The sequence below is a fragment of the Onthophagus taurus genome, chromosome 3, assembly GCF_036711975.1.
Source record: "Onthophagus taurus isolate NC chromosome 3, IU_Otau_3.0, whole genome shotgun sequence".
NCBI classification, from domain to species: domain Eukaryota; kingdom Metazoa; phylum Arthropoda; class Insecta; order Coleoptera; family Scarabaeidae; genus Onthophagus; species Onthophagus taurus.
This window is the reverse complement of record NC_091968.1, coordinates 3,331,895-3,350,211: the sequence shown is the minus strand read 5'-3', so window position 1 is coordinate 3,350,211 and position 18,317 is coordinate 3,331,895. Positions and strand designations below refer to the sequence as shown.

The following is an 18,317-nucleotide window of genomic DNA, read 5'->3' as shown; positions in this document are numbered from 1 at the left end:
AATAATCAAATTAGAAAATAAACGATTTTATATTATTATTTATTAAATAGTAAAGCGAAAATTAAATTAAAAATTTAGTTAATGATGTGAAGTTAGTCACATCAAAATTTGAGGTTAGACAATTTTCTTGCTTGTCATTTTAAAAAACGCCGATATCATGTCTCGTGAAATCTGGTGTACAGAGAAATCTCAACTTTTAAAAACTGCAGATAACAGAATACCGGTCTTAAACGACATAAAAGATTACATCTCAAGTTTACCTCATGATGAAGCGAAAGAGACAACAACGCTTTTACAGCTACCTCTCGTTTTTGATTGTTTAAACGATTCAAGCGAGTAAGAAATAATCCTTTTTATTAAATAATTATTTAAAAAATGCTTTTTTTAGTGAACAAATTGAATTAGCATGTGAGGTACTTACAGTGTGTTTAAGTACCTTGGATTTGGGTGATGGAACATCTCATTTTTTCACCGATTTAGGAAGGGCTTTAAACCATCCTCACGCCCAAGTTAAAATAATGGCCTTAAACGAGATTTTACGTGATTCTAAATTTATTTTTAATAAGATTAGTTTGGTTAATTTTAAAACTTTGTATGGTTACGTTGTTAAATGTATCGGTGATGAAAATCTTTCTGTTGCAACAGTTGCTTGTGATGTAGTCTCAGAAATATGTAAAACACCCCAAGGAATTAATTTATTAATCTCCCAGGAAGTTAATCCAATCCTAGTTGAGGTTACATCATCGAATGAAATGAATAGGATCCGATTTCATCAAGTCGTTATTAACATAGCGAAAATATCACCTGATTTAGCTATTGAAATGGAGAAAAATGGATTTTTAAGGGATGTTATAGACGAATTAAACTCAAAGGATGTTTTGGTTCAATTAAATATAATTGAGTTGCTTTCAACTTTCGCCGAAATGGAGCATGGTTGTACGTATTTGGAGAATTGTAAGGTTTTATCAAAACTTTGTGATTCATTACAAGATACGGAAAATGTTGTTTATCTCCAACTTTGTGAACCAGGTTAAAAAATAATATTTCAAATTTATTTTCATTAATTTTACAAATTAAACTAAAATTAGAACTAATAATAGACCTAGAAATACAAACTTTTGAGTCGTTTTCTAAAAAAATTTAGATGCCATGTTGCAATCTTCTTCAGAAACAAGTTTGAAGTGACGAAACATGAAAAAATAATTAATAACTAATTAGTGTCTAATTGTCAACTAAGTTGTTTTTGTCAAATCCAGGTGGAGAAGGTTGCGTTGAGTTCACTAGCATCTTCTCTATTTATGTTATTCCCATGTCAAATAAAGTCCTTAGATTATCAAAGTACCGCGGTTTGCCGCCATTTTGGCTCAAAAGTCAAGCGGGAAATTTAAAACTGTCGTTCTGTTGATAAAATTACGCCAAATTTCCTTTCTTTTTTTTTCTCGTGGTACTCTCAAGAGTCTAAAGTTCTTCTTACTGCTATTTTTGCAACACCAAAGGCAACAAGACGGCATTATTTTTGTAAATAAGTGGTGACATGCACTCAAGGTCTGTAGAACATAAGGTTACCCAATACCGATTCTCCTCCTCTGAGAGGCAAGGTGGGTCAGTGACGTAGCTGGTTCTATGAATAACACAACACGATGCGAGGTTTAAATATTTTATATAGACTGTACCACAGTATAGGCACGTATAGGCTATCTTTTATTCTGACTGTATCGAACCAGTGACGTCAATTTGCGGGGTAATAATCGATACTACAGAGGCATAGGGAATGAGGTAACCTTATGTTCTATAAACCTTGACATGCACTGACAAGCTGTCAAACCGCCATTTTGGCTCGTGTCTTTGTGGCAACGCTCTGCGACTGGATTTTACTCAGTTGGACATCCCTCTCATGTTCCTTGATGCGGCTTCAATGTTACGTCCAGTTTGACCAACGTAATACTTCCCGGAACTGCACGATAGCCTCCATTTAATGGGGTTAGTTTGTCTTTGGCTATCGGAAGAGCGTTTTGTATTTTGCTGACTTCAGCCACCTCGCAATCGCTCCGTCATACATGAAATATAAGGAAGGCAGATAAAACCGGCTGGTGTACTTACCGAGTCATAATTCTTTTTGCGTGGTTTGGTGGCTCATTAGATATCTCTCATAGTATAGCCGTCCTTCTGCAGTACATCCTCTAGGAATCTTTCTTCTTACCTCAGGTTCTGTTTATCACATATAAAGTAAGTTCACACAGCGCCTAGTATTACAGGATCGTTCTTTCTCCTATTCATCACTACTGGATATGATGTTCATACACAACACAACGTTCCCGTATTTATAGGATCAGACTATTATTTATATTCACATACTATTGGAAGGTCGATCATTAAGGTGGATTTACACATATCAGTATCGTGTCAGTTCCGTATCAGTTCAGTATCAGACATTCGTGACTTCTTAGTGACGCATATTTACACCTGCTTGTGAATATAATATATATACGTTCCGTCTTAATACTTTTTGGTCAGCATTGTTCAAGATGTTTACGGATACAGAGTTAGTGATGGTGGCTATAGTTTTGGATGATGAAGAGCAGGAACTGTACCAGGCGAAGAAGCGATAGTGGAAGAATATAAGGGAAGATTTGCAACTTTGTATAAAGGATACTAATCCACTAGGATGATGTAACAAAGTTTTTTTGAATATTTTTGTATTTCAGAATTTCATTTAGCCACCGCTTGGGACATACTATTGTACAGGGTGGGCAAATTTGGGTGTTATTATAGGCTATCTCAGAAACTATAAGAGATACGAAAAAAGTAGGTGCCATGTCTCGGTCTTTTTTTTTCGAGACTAATTCAATCCCGCAAACATCAAACCTCTATCTTCTTTTGTTCAAATTTTAGTGATTTCAAAAAATGCTCATATTTCGTTTATTTTTCAAATTATAGGAATGGGGTTGATACGTTCTTAAGACACTTTTTTAAGCGGAATATACTGCCGTTGAAAAGATTTAAATATACTTGATGATTTTTGAGATACAACACAAAGTTGTGTTTTTTTAAATACAAACTATACTTGATTATGATGTTAAAGTAAAGAGCATATTTTTAACTTTCCAATGATATATCGCATGTATGGTGTATTTGCAGAAAATAAACGTTAATTTTCAATTCGAAAATAGTAAGCGCTAATGTTCAAAATTTTGATTATAGTAGGCGGGTCCGAACAGTATATACTACCTAGTGGCTATAATATATGGTTTTGCATGGTTTTGCACGAATATGACAGAATAAAGTTGGTTTTGTACCATTATTCAGGATAAGTTGGTTTTGTACCAACGAATAAAAACTTTGAATAGTTAATTTAAATTTCTCAACATCTTATCCCTGACTTTGTTCACCAATAAAAAATGATTAACAAGTAAAGTTTGTTTATTAAAAATACAAGAAATGTATTAATTAATGAATAAATATGGACAACTTCAAGAACTAAAGAGTCATAAACTGTCTTCATCTACTCAACTACTGGTTGTAAGATTAGAACAGTTCGGTATCAATGAATGAAATCTTCGGTAGTATTTTCCCAGTTTTCCCGAAACAATGATATCAGCAATCTTTTCTTTTGAAATTGGGTGAGATAGAGGAAAATTAGGAATCATAAACTGGGAGCGGACTTTCCACTGAAACACCGTTTGAATGGGGATATGAAGACTTATGTATCATCTTCAAAGGGGACTCCAATATATTCTGTATTTAATTTTATCGTTTTATTTAAAGATAATGCGGAACTTCTTAAACGGGAAACTCGTTTCGCAAAATTCATGAATGAAATGACAAGTAAACTCATGTTGCTATAGTAACTAAGTAGTATTTAGCGTTTTCCTCGCGTACTATAATTAAAAATTTGAATTTTAATCTTTAATATTTAAAAAATTGAAAAATAACGCTTATTTTCCACAGAAACATCATGCGTGCGATACATCATTGGAAAGCTAAAAATATGCTCTTTTCAGTAACATCATAATAAAGTATAGTTTGTATTTAAAAAAATACAACTTTATGTTATATCTCAAAAATTGTCAGCTATGTTAAAAATTTTTCAACGGCAGTATATTCTACTCAAAAAAGTGCCTTAAGAATGCATTAACCCCATTTCTCTATTTCAAAAATAAACGAAATATGAGCATTTTTTGAAATCACTAAAATTTGACTTTTTGGCTATAACTTAAAAACAAAAGAAGATAGAGATTTGGTCTTTACGGGATTGGCTTAGTCTCGAACAAAGAGACCGGGACATGGCATCTACTTTTTTTGTATCTCTTACAGTTTCTGAGAGAGCCTATAATAACACCCAAATTTGCCCACCCTGTACACAAAATAGTCATGGATACATGTAGGATCATAACTGACAACCTAATATCTGAAGTGCTACCAAATCCTACAGAAGAGATGTGTAAATCCAATTCTGACAACTTTTATATGCTTTGGAACTTTCCTAACTGTTTAGGAGCGTTAAATGAGAAACATATTACTATACAGGCTTCCCATAATAGCGGTTCGTTATTCTTTAATTATGAAAAGACGTTTTCTGTTGTTTTGTTGGCACTTGTTGATGCAAACTACAATTTCATAGCCGTTGCTGTTGGTGCATACGGAAAAAAACAGTTTGTTATTTAATTAATTTTGGATGTTAATGTCTACTTTTGATGATCTTCTTAAAAGATTGGTAAAGGATTTAAGGAAAAAAGATACAAATTGGAGGAAAAGTATCAGTCCTGAAGAAAAACTGGCTATATGTTTAAGATAACAAAACGTTTATTCTGTCCAAGTCAACTCTGAATCCTGGCTTTGCACAGATATCAATGTTGGCGACTGTACGGAAGCTGACCAAGTGTACACCGGTTGGTTAGATCTCCTCTTAATATTTTGTAAAATGCTTAATACACTTGATTGAAACTCTAACGTTTCGTAGTCATTAAGTAATGCTAAAGACGGGAGAGACTTTTGAAGAAGGAGAGGTTTCGATCCTCCTGCACAATTTCTTTTGGCCTTAACTGCTGCTTAATGTAGGAAATCATTTTTTGATAATTTACTTTTTGACACATTTCTTTTTCCTGGTGGCTTTACTAAATTATGCGTTTTTTCTGGTTTTTTGACTTCTTCTGTTGTGTCGTCTCCTTCATTTGTTTTATTATTTAGTTCCATTATTATTACGTCGCCTTCTTCATTTGTCTCATAAGTGGTGACGCTTTCCTGCATTTCACCTGCATCAAAAACTTTTTTCAAAAACAATATTTGATTGTGATATTTATAAGGCTTAACAGTTATAACACCAGCACCAGATTTTTTGCTTTTTTATTATCATTTAATGTTCTTATCCAAGCATCTCTAGTTTGTGACCACATTTTAATCACATTTAACAACAATATATTTTATTCTTTAGGTATATGGCTTCTGGGTGCTCATTCAAAGATCTACATTAAACCTTTCGTGTTGGTGTATCAACTATCAGTAATATTATAAAAGAAGTTGTTCAATGTTCTTAAACTACAAAGACTTTTTTTCGATCGTATTATTAGCGGTCGTGGATCACTAACATATAGTGTAGGATCATATGGAAAAGAGTGTGATTCGTCAATATTTAACGAATCGACATTATGGAAAATGATGCTAAACCCAGTTTGCAAATACCAGAACCGTGTCCATTAACAATAGACTCAGGGACAAGAGTTGCTTATGTAAGAATAGGTGACGAAGGTTTCGATTTACACGAACATTTATTAAGGCCGTTTGGTGGGACACATTTGGACAAAAATAAACGAATATTTAATTATCGTTTAACTAGAGCTAGAAGATATGTAGAATGTGCATTTGGTCTTAGCTAATAAGTGGAGAATTTTCCATTGGCCTCTAGATGTACATAAAAACACAGCTGTATGGATAGTAAAAGCATCTTCCGTTCTACATAACTTTATAAGAGAAAAGGAAGGTTTGGTTAGTGACAACAACACACCTGAAGAATTTAATTTCGATAATTTACAACCACTCGCTAGTCTAACCTCAATCGTGAAACGAAAAAGCAATAAAAACGAGATATGTGTGAAGGCGCCGATTTATATTGGCAAAACGGAACGGCACATTTTTGCAGTTTCTGTTTGCATAGTAAATTTTATCATGGGGTGCTATGAATTGAGGTGGTCTAGAAATTCCTGGAGTTGCTCTTTACATTGTTGCCAAATCACGAAAGTGTCATCGACGTAACGGAGTCATAACTTCGGTTTCCATGGACTCTTCGTTAACCCAATTGGGGCCAAACCCATACGTTGGACACTGTCGTGTAGAAGTGGCCAAACCCGTATATGTGCGTTTTAGCAGCGGTAGACGTTACTTCTCCCACTGGAGTGGGAATATACTTTCAGGCTTTTTATGAACACGTTCAGACACGAATTTTTCTTGATGAGCGCAAGTGTTGTATAGTTGAAGTGTATTTACATCTTTTTGTAATAGTTTGTGAAATAATTTACTCCTGTACAAATATGGCAATGGAAATCGTAGAAGACGAGTTAGAAAATATTATTTTGCACGTTGATTCGGAAGTGGAATAATTTTCCGAATCGGAATTAGAGATAAACTTAACCGGCGAAGAAAGTGTTGACTCACATAATGAAAATGTTGAACCAGAATATTAAGAATTTTAACCGAACAAACGGCAAAGAGCACTCTTCTCATGGACTTCTCACAATTTTATACCCAGCATTCATCAATATTTCTTTTTGTGTTTTCTATCGCGTGATATTGCAAACCTAATAGTGCGCGACTTCAAAGCTGGAATGATATAAATGAAATCGACGTGTACTTATTCATAACAGTGTCAATGCTGATGACAAGGATGAAGAAACTGAGAGTAAGTGAATATTGGAGTCGTGATGCCCTTATACACACTCCAATATTTTCTACCTTGATGTGGAGAAATCGTTATATATGCATTTTGTCGATGTTGCAACAAGAAGAAATTGTAAGGAAACTTTTTACCCGTTTGAAAAACTGTGTATTGATGAATATAAGCAATATATTCCCAGTAAACGCCATAGGTTTGGTATAAAACTTTTTTTGTTGTGTTGTTCCGAAACGGGCTATGTTTTGGATTTCATTGTATACTGTGGAAAAAGCACAGACATCCAGGAAATTCCCGACTTAGGAACATCTGGAGATGTGGATACAACGCTTTTGGTAGCACATATAGGAAAAGGCCATAAATTATACGTTGACAACTGGTACACTAGTCCAATATTATTTGACACACTCCACTAAAATAACAAAAGGCGAAACTGAGAGCTTCTGTGCTGAAACTATATTGATCGTCAAATGCAAAGACAAGCGGGAAGTACTAGTGCGAACCAAAAACAGAAAATCTTCTTGTATTGTTATAACTAAAACATGGGGTTGATTGACATATCAGACATGATGCTGAGCAAACTAAAGAGCATGAGAAAAAATGTTAATGCTCATGTGTTATATCTTACCAAAACTGGAAAGAAACCTTCGTTGGTTGATTTCCAGTCAGCAGTAATAAGACAAATGATACACCAATTTCATGTGCCCTTCATCAAACAAAATGGTGGTCGTCCGTTAACGTCAATAAATAATCCGAAGCGCTTGACCGCTCGTCATTTTTCAACAATGGTGCCGGCTACAGAAAAAAAGAAACATGCTTGCCGTGTTTGTGTAGTATTTTTGCAAACGACAACAAAAGCAAGGCGTCGAAAGAAGACTCGGTAGATGTGCAAAGATTGTAACGTCGAATTATGTGTAGTGCCTTGCTTCCAGGAATATCACAAAATGTAAAATTTTTAGGTTTGAGGTTTTAAAATAGTTTAATATAATCTTAATAAAGAGAATGGTTCGAATGGTTGGATTTCATTTTTCTTTATACAAAAACTCGGCGATCACAGGTGACAGAGGTGATTCTCCTTTCCAGCTAAAAGATGTCGACGATAGGCAGTACTCCACTAGTCCTGGGACATACTTTGGCAAACCATCCGGGATGAGTTTCTGGCGAAGACCATCCACGGCATCTTTGATTGCTACTCTGGTGAATAGAGCCACTAGATTTTACGTAGAAACTTACCAAGATAATCCTGTGGGTCTAACTTAATACTCCTGATCGATTCTACAAAATGTGTGGAATCTGTCATATGACTCTGTTTTACTTGTAAAAGGAGACAGAATCTTGGCAATGTACTTTGCTAGTGGATAGGTGGGACAATTTATAGTACTGGACAATAGGACTTCTGGTTTATGGACTTTAGGTAATCCAATTGGCGATCACAGGTGACAGAGGTGATTCTCCTTTCCAGCTAAAAGATGTCGACGATAGGCAGTACTCCAGTAGTCCTGGGACATACTTTGGCAAACCATCCGGGATGAGTTTCTGGCGAAGACCATCCACGGCATCTTTGACTGCTACTCTGGTGAATAGAGCCACTAGATTTTACGTCGAAACTTACCAAGATAATCCTGGGGGTCTAACTTAATACTCCTGATTGATTCTACAAAATGTGTTTAATCTGTCATATGACTCTGTTTTACCTGTAAAAGGAAACAGAATCTTGGCAATGTACTTTGCTAGTGGATAGGTGGGACAATTTATAGCACTGGACAATAGAACTTCTGGTTTATGGACTTTAGGTAATTCAATTGGCGATCACAGGTGACAGAGGTGATTCTCCTTTCCAGCAAAAAGATGTCGGCGATAGGCAGTACTCCACTAGTCTTGGGACATACTTTGACAAACCATCCGGAATGAGTTTCTGGCGAAGACTATTTACGGCATCTTTGATTGCTACTCTGGTGAATAGAGCCACTAGATTCTACGTCGAAACTTACCAAGATAATCCTGGGGGTCTAACTTAATACTCCTGATTGATTCTACAAAATGTGTTTAATCTGTCATATGACTCTGTTGTACCTGTAAAAGGAGACAGAATCTTGGCAAGGTGCTTTACTAGTTGATAGATGGGACAATTTATAGCACTGGACAATAGGACTTCTGGTTTATGGACTTAGGTAATCCATAATATCCTTGGGTGTACTGGGACCTGTACGGATAAGCTTTTCTGTTGTTTTGCTGGGATTTCTGTGGATTTTACCAGTTCTTTCATATTCCTTACTATTTTTTCAGTTTCGTTCTTTATTATTTTCTTATATTCATTTCTGTCCATAACCACGATCGCATTTCTCCATTTTTTCTTAACCCGAAAGTTTCTAGGTCTAGTATTAGTTTTATTTTTAGTTTAATTAACACCGGCCGTATAACCATTAGTACTTATATTATCAAATTTTAGGAATTTTAAAATTTTTTGGCCACATCGCCCATCAAAACCCGGATATTCTCATCGAAACTTACCCCTTCGTTCTAAATCACCTCTTCATGAATTTAAATTCAAACGATAACACCACTTTAGGGGTAACGCTTAACACGTTAAGTTACATTGTTGACACGGATGAGTCGAAATTAAAAATCGATAGGATTGGTGTAAATTTATATAAATCGATCACAAAAATAGTGGAAGGATTAGGCGTTTTTCCGAACGATATAAAAGTGAAAGCTTTACATTGTTTAGCAAACTTTTTAAATGTAAATGGAAGTGATCGAAATGTAACGGAAACGACTCGGAAATGGTACGGATTTATGACTGAAAATCCGATGGATTGGATAATGAGATATGCTAAAAATCCTTTTAATGAGTTAAAAATGGGGGGATTAGTTGTTTTGGGTTCTTTATCGAAACAATATTGGGGTCACGAAGTGATGAGAAATACCCCAGGGTTGATCGAATTTTTGATGGATCGCAATATCGAGACAATTAAGGAATGTAAAGTTTTAAAATACGATATTGTGAAGAAATTAGCTGAGAGTCCTTCGTTTAATCATGAGATGCAAAAATCTATGAAGGTTTTTGTTAACGAGGGGCCTTTTTATGTACAGGGTGTTACTGAAATAGCTTTAGAAGGAGATGATTGAAAAGGTTTTTTGGTAATTTTAATATGTAAAGAAAATAAATATGCTTTGCAATGATAAAAGTTGTTTTTTATCTAATTATTTATTAAATTTTAAATTTTCTGCTTTTAAATAGTTAATCAACGGTTCGAAATAATCATAAATCGCTGAAGTATTCATTGTTGATTGACCGGACATCATTTGTAAAGTTTTACTCCAATGAATACTACTTCCTACTTGTAATCCCATCCTAAAAACACAAAATTCAAGCAATCTCAAATGAACAAGTAAAATTTAATAAATACTTCATCTTTTCTCCGGCAATTTTAGATCCATAAAAATCGCATTCAAACAAAGATTTCTTCTTTTTATTTGGATCGAATTCACCAGCTGCTATACACAGTCCTTTATATATTTGAAACTTTATTACATTTGCTATAAAATATCTACAAAAGAAATGAGACATTTTTGATTAATATGCTAATACCAAGGACAGTAGAATCTAACTGCTACATCCATTGTTGTGACAAACTGCCCGCAAACTACGTCACACCATTTTCCACGCCCAGCTGTTGTTATGGTCTATGCGTTTGCTGTGTATTTTTAGAGGTTATATCCTAGACGTATTCGTATTATTTTTGAAGTTTTATGTATTTAGACGTATTAATGTCTATCATATAACCTGTAAAAACGCAGACAGTTACCAGGCGTGGCAAATAGTGTGACGTAGAGTGCGGGCAACCAATCCCTAGTGGACTACAAAAATACAATGGATGTAGCAGTCCTGTTAAATTCTACTGTCCTTGGCTAATACCGGAATTTCATATAACTCGCAATATATGAATGGAGTAACCATAGTTACAAAACTACTATGCACTTGCACTACACTGTCCCACATAAAATGCTAGATAGCTTAATAGTACAGGCATTGGATAGTTTTGCAAAGGAAAAGATTTGCTTGGAAGAAGGTCTTGAGAGATGTGCGGCTAAACCCGAATCTTAGTACTAACACTCCAGTTTTGTACTAGCACTATCACTAGAACTAACACAAGATCTAGAACTAGAAAGATTCGGGTTTAGCCGCACGTCTCTCAATACGGCTAAACCCGAATGATTCTAGTTCTAGGTCTTGTGTTAGTTCTATTGCTGGTGCAATACTAGAACTAATACAAGACCTAGAGCTAGAAACATTCGGATTTAGCCGCACGTCTTTCAAGATGGCTAAACCCGAATGATTCTAGTTCTAGGTCTTGTGTTAGTTCTAGCGATAGTGCTAGTGTAATACTAGAACTAACACAAGACCTAGAACTAGAAACATTCGGATTTAGCCGCACGTCTCTCAAGACGGCTAAACCTTTAGTTCAATAAAAATATGAAACAGTGATATCTTATGCTAACTAGCGCTACCTATCAGTCACTAGAACTACCTAGAACTAGAAACTATACAATGAGAGCAAGGCACTGCTGAAATTCCTGAAAAAGCATGACGTCAACATTATGAAAGATTTTAATGCCAAAATTGGAAAAGGGATGTTTGAAAATATCGTCGGACTATGGGGGCTTCGAACCAGGTATGGTTTAGGTAATCGCCTCTTGCATTGTGTTGTTAGCTGCAGTTCTAAAAGTGTCTTTGGAAAAAGCATAAAAATATTTCACAAAATCAAAGACCCTGCTATAAGGAACGAAAACATCATGAGACTGCAATATCTCATGCTATAGTAAAGATAACAAAATAGAAAGTTGGATGACAGATGAGATACTAGAGATAATTAACGAATAAAAATCTTATAAAAACAAGGATGACACCCGATACAGGATATACAAACAACAATCAGATCGAAAACCAGTGCAGCGAAGATTTAATGGTTGAGACAAGAATGCACAGAGATTGGACATCTACAGAACCAAGACAACATTTTCCAAGTACACAAAAAAATAAAAGAAACATCTGGTGTTTACGGAAAGATGAAAAGGACCAAATTAGTCGGCGAAGATGGCCGGATAGTTTCTGAGTTTCTGACATTCAAGAAAAAGCAGATCTGAAAACAATGAAAGGAACGAATGCATAACTGGTCTAGCTGTATCTAGGGAGAAAATAAAAAAGGCATTCAAAACTCGAAGAATCATGAATTACCTGTCCCGGATGCAATTCCATTGCAATGTATGCCATTTTATGTCAAATATTTAACACAGTTTATGATACTAGTTGCTACCCTCAACAATGGCTATAATCTATCTTTATCCCATTACCACCTAGAACTTGTGAAGAATCACTCATCAGCCTTATGAACCATACCCTAACAATCTTCCTTAAAATAATTCATCAACGTATATAATATGTAAAAATGTGAAAGGGATATGGCTGATAGCCGGTTTGGCTTAAAACTGAGAATCTTTTTTTAATTTTTACTCAGGGACAGTATTTCGAGCAGCACTTGATGATGCTCAGATTTGTATTAAAGGTAATGGGGTTTGGATCAACAACATCACATACACCGATGACACATGTTGATTGCTGACAACTTGGACAATGAAACTAAAAGTCGCATAGAACAAGCTAAGCAGGCATTTCAAAAATTCAGAAGCGTGTTCAGCTGCTTAGACTTTGATCTAAACTTGAGATTGAGGTTCGTAAAGTGTTACGTATGGTGGTGCTTTTGTACGGAGTGGACTGCATGGAGTTCATTCAGGTTTAGCCGTCTTAAGAGACGCACGGCTAAACCCGAATATTTCTAGTACTAAGTCTAGCGTTAGTTCTACTGATAGTGCTAGTGCAAAACTAGAACTAATACTAGAACTAGAAACATTCGGGTTTAGCCACCCGTCTCTCAATACAGCTAAACCCGATTCTAGAGGAATTTAGATGTAAAGATGAAATTTGTCATCAGGCACGACGTCAGATGGGTTTACAGGTGACAACATTTAAGGTTATAATTTTCACCTGATCAAGTTTTACATCGTGTTCGTCTTAATTTTTAATGTGTGCCCAATTAACTTGTGATTTGATATCTGATTATTCGAAGAAAAAATCTTTCCGTTGATTTATAGTGGCGTAATATTTAGTTGGATCGTTTATATACGAGATAATTTTGTTTAAACATTAATGTTCGTAATGCGTTCAATATTTTACAACCTTCACCTATAAACCCATCTGACATCGTGCCTGATGACGACTCTGCTGTGCGTCGAAACATATGTAGCACTGATCCTGAATATTTAATAAATTTTTATCTTTACATCTAAATTCCGCTATTATTCCATCAAAGATGAACATGGTGAATCTAATAGCTATACCGAATGATTCTAGTTTTAGGTGTTGTGTTAGTTCTAATGGTAGTGCAATACGATAACTGTCACTAGACCGAGAACTAGAAACATTTGGGTTTAGCCGCACGTCTGTCAAGACGTCCTCAGACGCACGGCTAAACCCAAGAGTCTCTAGTTCTAGGTCTAGTGTTAGTTCTAGTTTTACACTATCACTAGAACTAACACAAGACCTAGAACTAGAATTATTTGGGTTTCGCCGTCTTGTGAGGCGTGCGGCTAAACCCAAGAGTTTCTAGTTCTAGGTCTAGTGTTAGTTCTAGTTTTACACTATTACTAGAACTAAAACAAGACCTACAACTAGAATCATCCGGATTTAGCCGTCTTGAGAGACGTACGGCAAAACTCGAATGTTTCTAGTTGTAGATGTTATTGTAGTTCTACTGGTAGTGCTAGTGTAAAACCAGAACTAACACTAGACCTAGAACTAGAATCATTCGGGTTTAGCCGCACGTCTCACAAGACGGCTAAACCCGAATAATTCTAGTTCTAGGTCTTGTGTTAGTTCTAGTGATAGTGTAAAAGTCAAGTGTAGTGTTAGTTCTATTGACAGTGCTAGTGCAAAACTAAAACTAACACTAGACCTAGAACTAGAATCATTCGGGTTTAGCCGCACGTCTCTCAAGACGGCTAAATCCGGATGATTCTAGTTGTAAGTCTTGTTTTAGTTCTAGTAATAGTGTAAAACTAGAACTAACACTAGACCTAGAACTAGAAACTCTTGGGTTTAGCCCAAGAGTTAGTTTTGCACTAGCACTGTCAATAGAACTAACACTAGACTTGACTTTTACACTATCACTAGAACTAACACAAGACCTAGAACTAGAATTATTCGGGTTTAGCCGTCTTGTGAGACGTGCGGCTAAACCCGAATGATTCTAGTTCTAGGTCTAGTGTTAGTTCTGGTTTTACACTAGCACTACCACTAGAACTACAATAACATCTACAACTAGAAACATTCGAGTTTTGCCGTACGTCTCTCAAGACGGCTAAATCCGGATGATTCTAGTTGTAGGTCTTGTTGCCGCACGTCTCTCAAGACGGCTAACCCGAATGATTCTAGTTCTAGGTCTAGTGTTAGTTTTAGTTTTGCACTAGCACTGTCAATAGAACTAACACTAGACTTGACTTTTACACTATCACTAGAACTATCTCAGCCGCACGTCTCTCAAGACGGCTAACCCGAATGATTCTAGTTCTAGGTCTAGTGTTAGTTCTAGTGAGAGTTGTAATGCAAAACTAGAACTAACACTGGACTTAAAACTAGAATCATTGGGGTTTAGTCGTCTTGAGAGACGTGCGGCTAAACCCGAATGTTTCTGGTTCTAGATCTTATGCTAGCTCCAGTGATAGTACTAGTGTAAAACTACATCTAACACTAGACCTAGAACTAGAAACATTCGGGTTTAGCCGCACGTCTCTCACGACGGCAAAACCCGAAGGAATCTAGTTCTAGGTCTTGTGTTAGTTCTATTGATAATGCTAGTGTAAAACTAGAACTAACACTAGACGTAGAACTAGAAACATTCGGGTTTAGCCGCACGTCTCTCAAGACGGCTAAACCCGAATGATTCTAGTTCTAGGTCTAGTGTTAGGTCTAGTGATAGTGCTAGTGTAAAACTAGAACTAACACTAGACCTAGAGCTAGAAACATTCGGGTTTAGCCGCACGTCTCTCAAGGCGGCTAAACCCGAATGAATCTAGTTCTAGGTCTAGTGTTAGTTCTAGTTTTTGTTCAATAAAAATATGGAACATAGTGATATCTCGTTTCTATGAAAATATATTTTTGTATATTGCATTTTAAGTGAAATTCATTGTATACACTTACGGCATATACTCTGTATCTCCAATAATATGAAATTTAGAACCTGGATCAAAATCTAATGGTCCTCTTGGAATTGGAGGTTTAACTTTTTGTACATTTTTACTAAAACAAAAATTGAAATAAAACTCAAAATGTATCTGTTTGAAAAATTTACCGATAAAACCACCATAAATTATTGATTTCATCCAATTTAGTTTTTCCCTTAAAAACATCCCACCGCCATCTATCCACCAGATAAGTAAATGGAAAATTTGGGATATCCTCCAAAGCTTGTTCCATTAAATAATTAATATTACTCTCATAACTTGATTTATAATTTGAATCGATTAATCCGATTTTTTTTAAATGATCCGGATTCATAACCGATAGTACAATTGAATCACCAATAGCTTCATGAAACCCGGCATTTGCAGAGTTTCTAAAACTATAGAGTTGTTTACTATATTGGATATAATATTGAATGTGGCCTAATTCGTGGTGGATAACCCGAAAATTTTCTTTATTAATTTCCGTGCACATACTAATACGATAATCGGGTGGATCGCACATATCCCACGCCGAGGCATGACACACAACTTCTCTATTTTCGATCTTGTCCAACATTGCTTTTGGCCCATACGCCATACTCATATCATCTAACCCCATTGAAGTATAAAACTCATTCGCGGTTTCAAAAAGCTTTAAAATCGTAAAATTTTTTGATTTTAAAATTTTTGTTACATCGATTTCTTCAGCATTAGGAAACGGTTTAACAATTTTATTTAAATATTCCCAACTTTGCGCGTAATTATTTCCCGTTATATGCGCGGGAAGTAATCCGTCTTTAACGTTAATTTTTTTCCCGTAAAACGCAGAAAGTTTTCTTAAAACGTAAGTGTGTAATTGTAAGTAAAGCGGTTCTAAACTCAACCATAATTCTTCCATGACTTTCTCCATATTGGGAATTTCGTAATCGTACCTCCAAAAATCACCTTCATCTTTGAACCCATTTAAAACTGCAGCTTGATTTTTTAATTTAACGTAATCGTTAAATGATTTTTTTACTTTCCTTCCGGTTGCAATTCTCCATGCTTGCCATAAATACTCTAATTCTTCGACATTCGTTGAATTAGCCATAATAAAATCGAGATCATCTTGGGATAATCCTTCAGTTTTTAAGGTACATTTTTGTTTGGTGAATGGGCAAACTTTGGCTTTTCCGTATATTGCGGTCATTGAGTTTATGATTTGAACGAGTTGTTTGAATTTACTTTTGGGTAATGCTACATCTCCTACTTTTGTTAAAAATTTTAATTGGCGTTTTAAAATTTCGGAGTTAAATGAGTTCGGATTTAAACCTTCAAAGTATTTTTTGTAGAAATATTCGGTTGATAATCCATTTTTTAATGTTGTTTTTGTCTAAAAATTAATAAATTAATAATTTATTTTGTTCAATTATAGGAAAACCTCGATATAACGGACTAAAAAGATAAAATCTAACTTGGATTATTAATCAAGTTACTCTATGGACATGGAATAGTTAGTTCTAGTGACTGTGCTAGTGCAAAACTAGAACCAACTCTAGACTTAGCACTAGAATCGTTCGGGTTTAGCCGTCTTGACAGACGTGCGGCTAAACCCAAATGATTCTAGTTCTAAGTCTAGTGTTAGTTCTTGTATTATACTAGCACTGTCAGTAGAACTAACACTAGACTTAGAACTAGAAACATTCGGATTTAGCCGTACGTCTCTTAAGACGGCTAAACCCGAATCTTTCTAGTTCTAAGTCCAGTGTTAGTTCTAGTTTTGCATTAGAACTGTTACTAGGACTAATACTAGACCTAGAACTAGAATCATTTGGGTTTAGCCGTCTTGAGAGACGTGCGGCTAAACCCAAATGATTCTAGTTTTAAGTCCAGTGCTAGTTCTAGTTTTGCATTACAACTCTCACTAGAACTAACACTAGACCTAGAACTAGAATCATTCGGGTTTAGCCGTCTTGAGAGACGTGTGGCTAAACCCGAATGATTCTAGTTCTAGGACTAGTGTTAGTTGTAGTATTGCACTAGTACTGTCCGTAGAACTAACGCTAGACTTAGAATTAGAAACATTCGGATTTAACCGTACGTCTCTTAAGACGGCTAAACCAGAATTTTTCTAGTTCTAAGTCTAGTGTTAGCTCTAGTTTTGCATTACAACTCTCACTAGAACTAACACTAGACCTAGAATTAGAATCATTCGGGTTTAGCCGCACGTCTCTCAAGACGGCTAAACCCGAACGATTCTAGTTCTAGGTCTAGTGTTAGTTCTAATTTTGCACCATCACTGTCAGTAGAACTAATACTAGACTTAGAACTAGAAACATTCGGATTTAGCCGTACGTCTCTTAAGACGGCTAAACCCGAATCTTTCTAGTTCTAAGTCTAGTGTTAGTTCTAGTTTTGCATTACAACTCTCACTAGAACTAACACTAGACCTAGAATTAGAATCATTCGGGTTTAGCCGCACGTCTCTCAAGACGGCTAAACCCGAACGATTCTAGTTCTAGGTCTAGTGTTAGTTCTAATTTTGCACCATCACTGTCAGTAGAACTAACACTAGACTTAGAACTAGAAACATTCGGATTTAGCCGTACGTCTCTTAAGACGGCTAAACCCGAATCTTTCTAGTTCTAAGTCTAGTGTTAGTTCTAGTTTTGCATTACAACTCTCACTAGAACTAACACTAGACCTAGAATTAGAATCATTCGGGTTTAGCCGCACGTCTCTCAAGACGGCTAAACCCGAACGATTCTAGTTCTAGGTCTAGTGTTAGTTCTAATTTTGCACCATCACTGTCAGTAGAACTAACACTAGACTTAGAACTAGAAACATTCGGATTTAGCCGTACGTCTCTTAAGACGGCTAAACCCGAATCTTTCTAGTTCTAGGTCTAGTGTTAGTTGTAGTTTTGCACTAGCACTGTCAGTAGAACTAACACTAGACTTAAAACTAGAAACATTCGGATTTAGCCGAATCTTCGTCTCTTAAGGCGGCTAAACCCGAATCTTTCTAGTTCTAAGTCCAGTGTTAGTTCTAGTTTAGCATTAGCTAAACTTTTAGTCTTAAGAGACGTGCGGCTAAACCCAAATGATTCTAGTTTTAAGTCCAGTGCTAATTCTAGTTTTGCATTACAACTCTCACTAGAACTAACACTAGACCT

The 18,317-nt window shown here is 35.8% G+C and overlaps 2 protein-coding genes across 2 annotated transcripts in view; one reads left to right on the top strand and one right to left on the bottom strand.

Moving 5' to 3' along the window:
- The first annotated feature begins 94 nt into the window (after nt 1–94).
- Nucleotides 95–10,071, top strand: LOC111429565 (26S proteasome non-ATPase regulatory subunit 5). Its single transcript, XM_023065506.2, has 3 exons — nt 95–336; nt 389–1,029; nt 9,333–10,071. Exons 1-3 carry the CDS (start codon nt 158–160, stop codon nt 10,010–10,012), a joined length of 1,500 nt encoding a protein of 499 aa, XP_022921274.2. The 5' UTR covers nt 95–157; the 3' UTR covers nt 10,013–10,071.
- The window catches only part of LOC111429566 (angiotensin-converting enzyme-like), a 9,257-nt gene continuing 971 nt past the window's right edge, over nt 10,032–18,317 (bottom strand). Inside the window, exons 2-5 of the mRNA XM_071195054.1 lie at nt 15,292–16,535; nt 15,141–15,239; nt 10,294–10,434; nt 10,032–10,238 (exon numbers count right to left, since the gene is read on the bottom strand). Of these exons, the coding sequence (XP_071051155.1) occupies nt 10,088–10,238; nt 10,294–10,434; nt 15,141–15,239; nt 15,292–16,535 (1,635 nt within the window). The 3' untranslated portion in view covers nt 10,032–10,087. The remainder of the gene's footprint in view (nt 10,239–10,293; nt 10,435–15,140; nt 15,240–15,291; nt 16,536–18,317) is intronic.

Excerpts from the sequence above, each read along its gene's own strand:
- LOC111429565 (XM_023065506.2), top strand. The coding sequence starts at position 158 with ATGTCTCGTGAAATCTGGTGTACAGAGAAATCTCAACTTTTAAAAACT. Across the intron at positions 337-388 it reads TGTTTAAACGATTCAAGCGA|TGAACAAATTGAATTAGCAT; the intron begins GTAAGAAATAAT and ends TGCTTTTTTTAG. Across the intron at positions 1,030-9,332 it reads TCTCCAACTTTGTGAACCAG|GAATTTTAAAATTTTTTGGC; the intron begins GTTAAAAAATAA and ends ATCAAATTTTAG.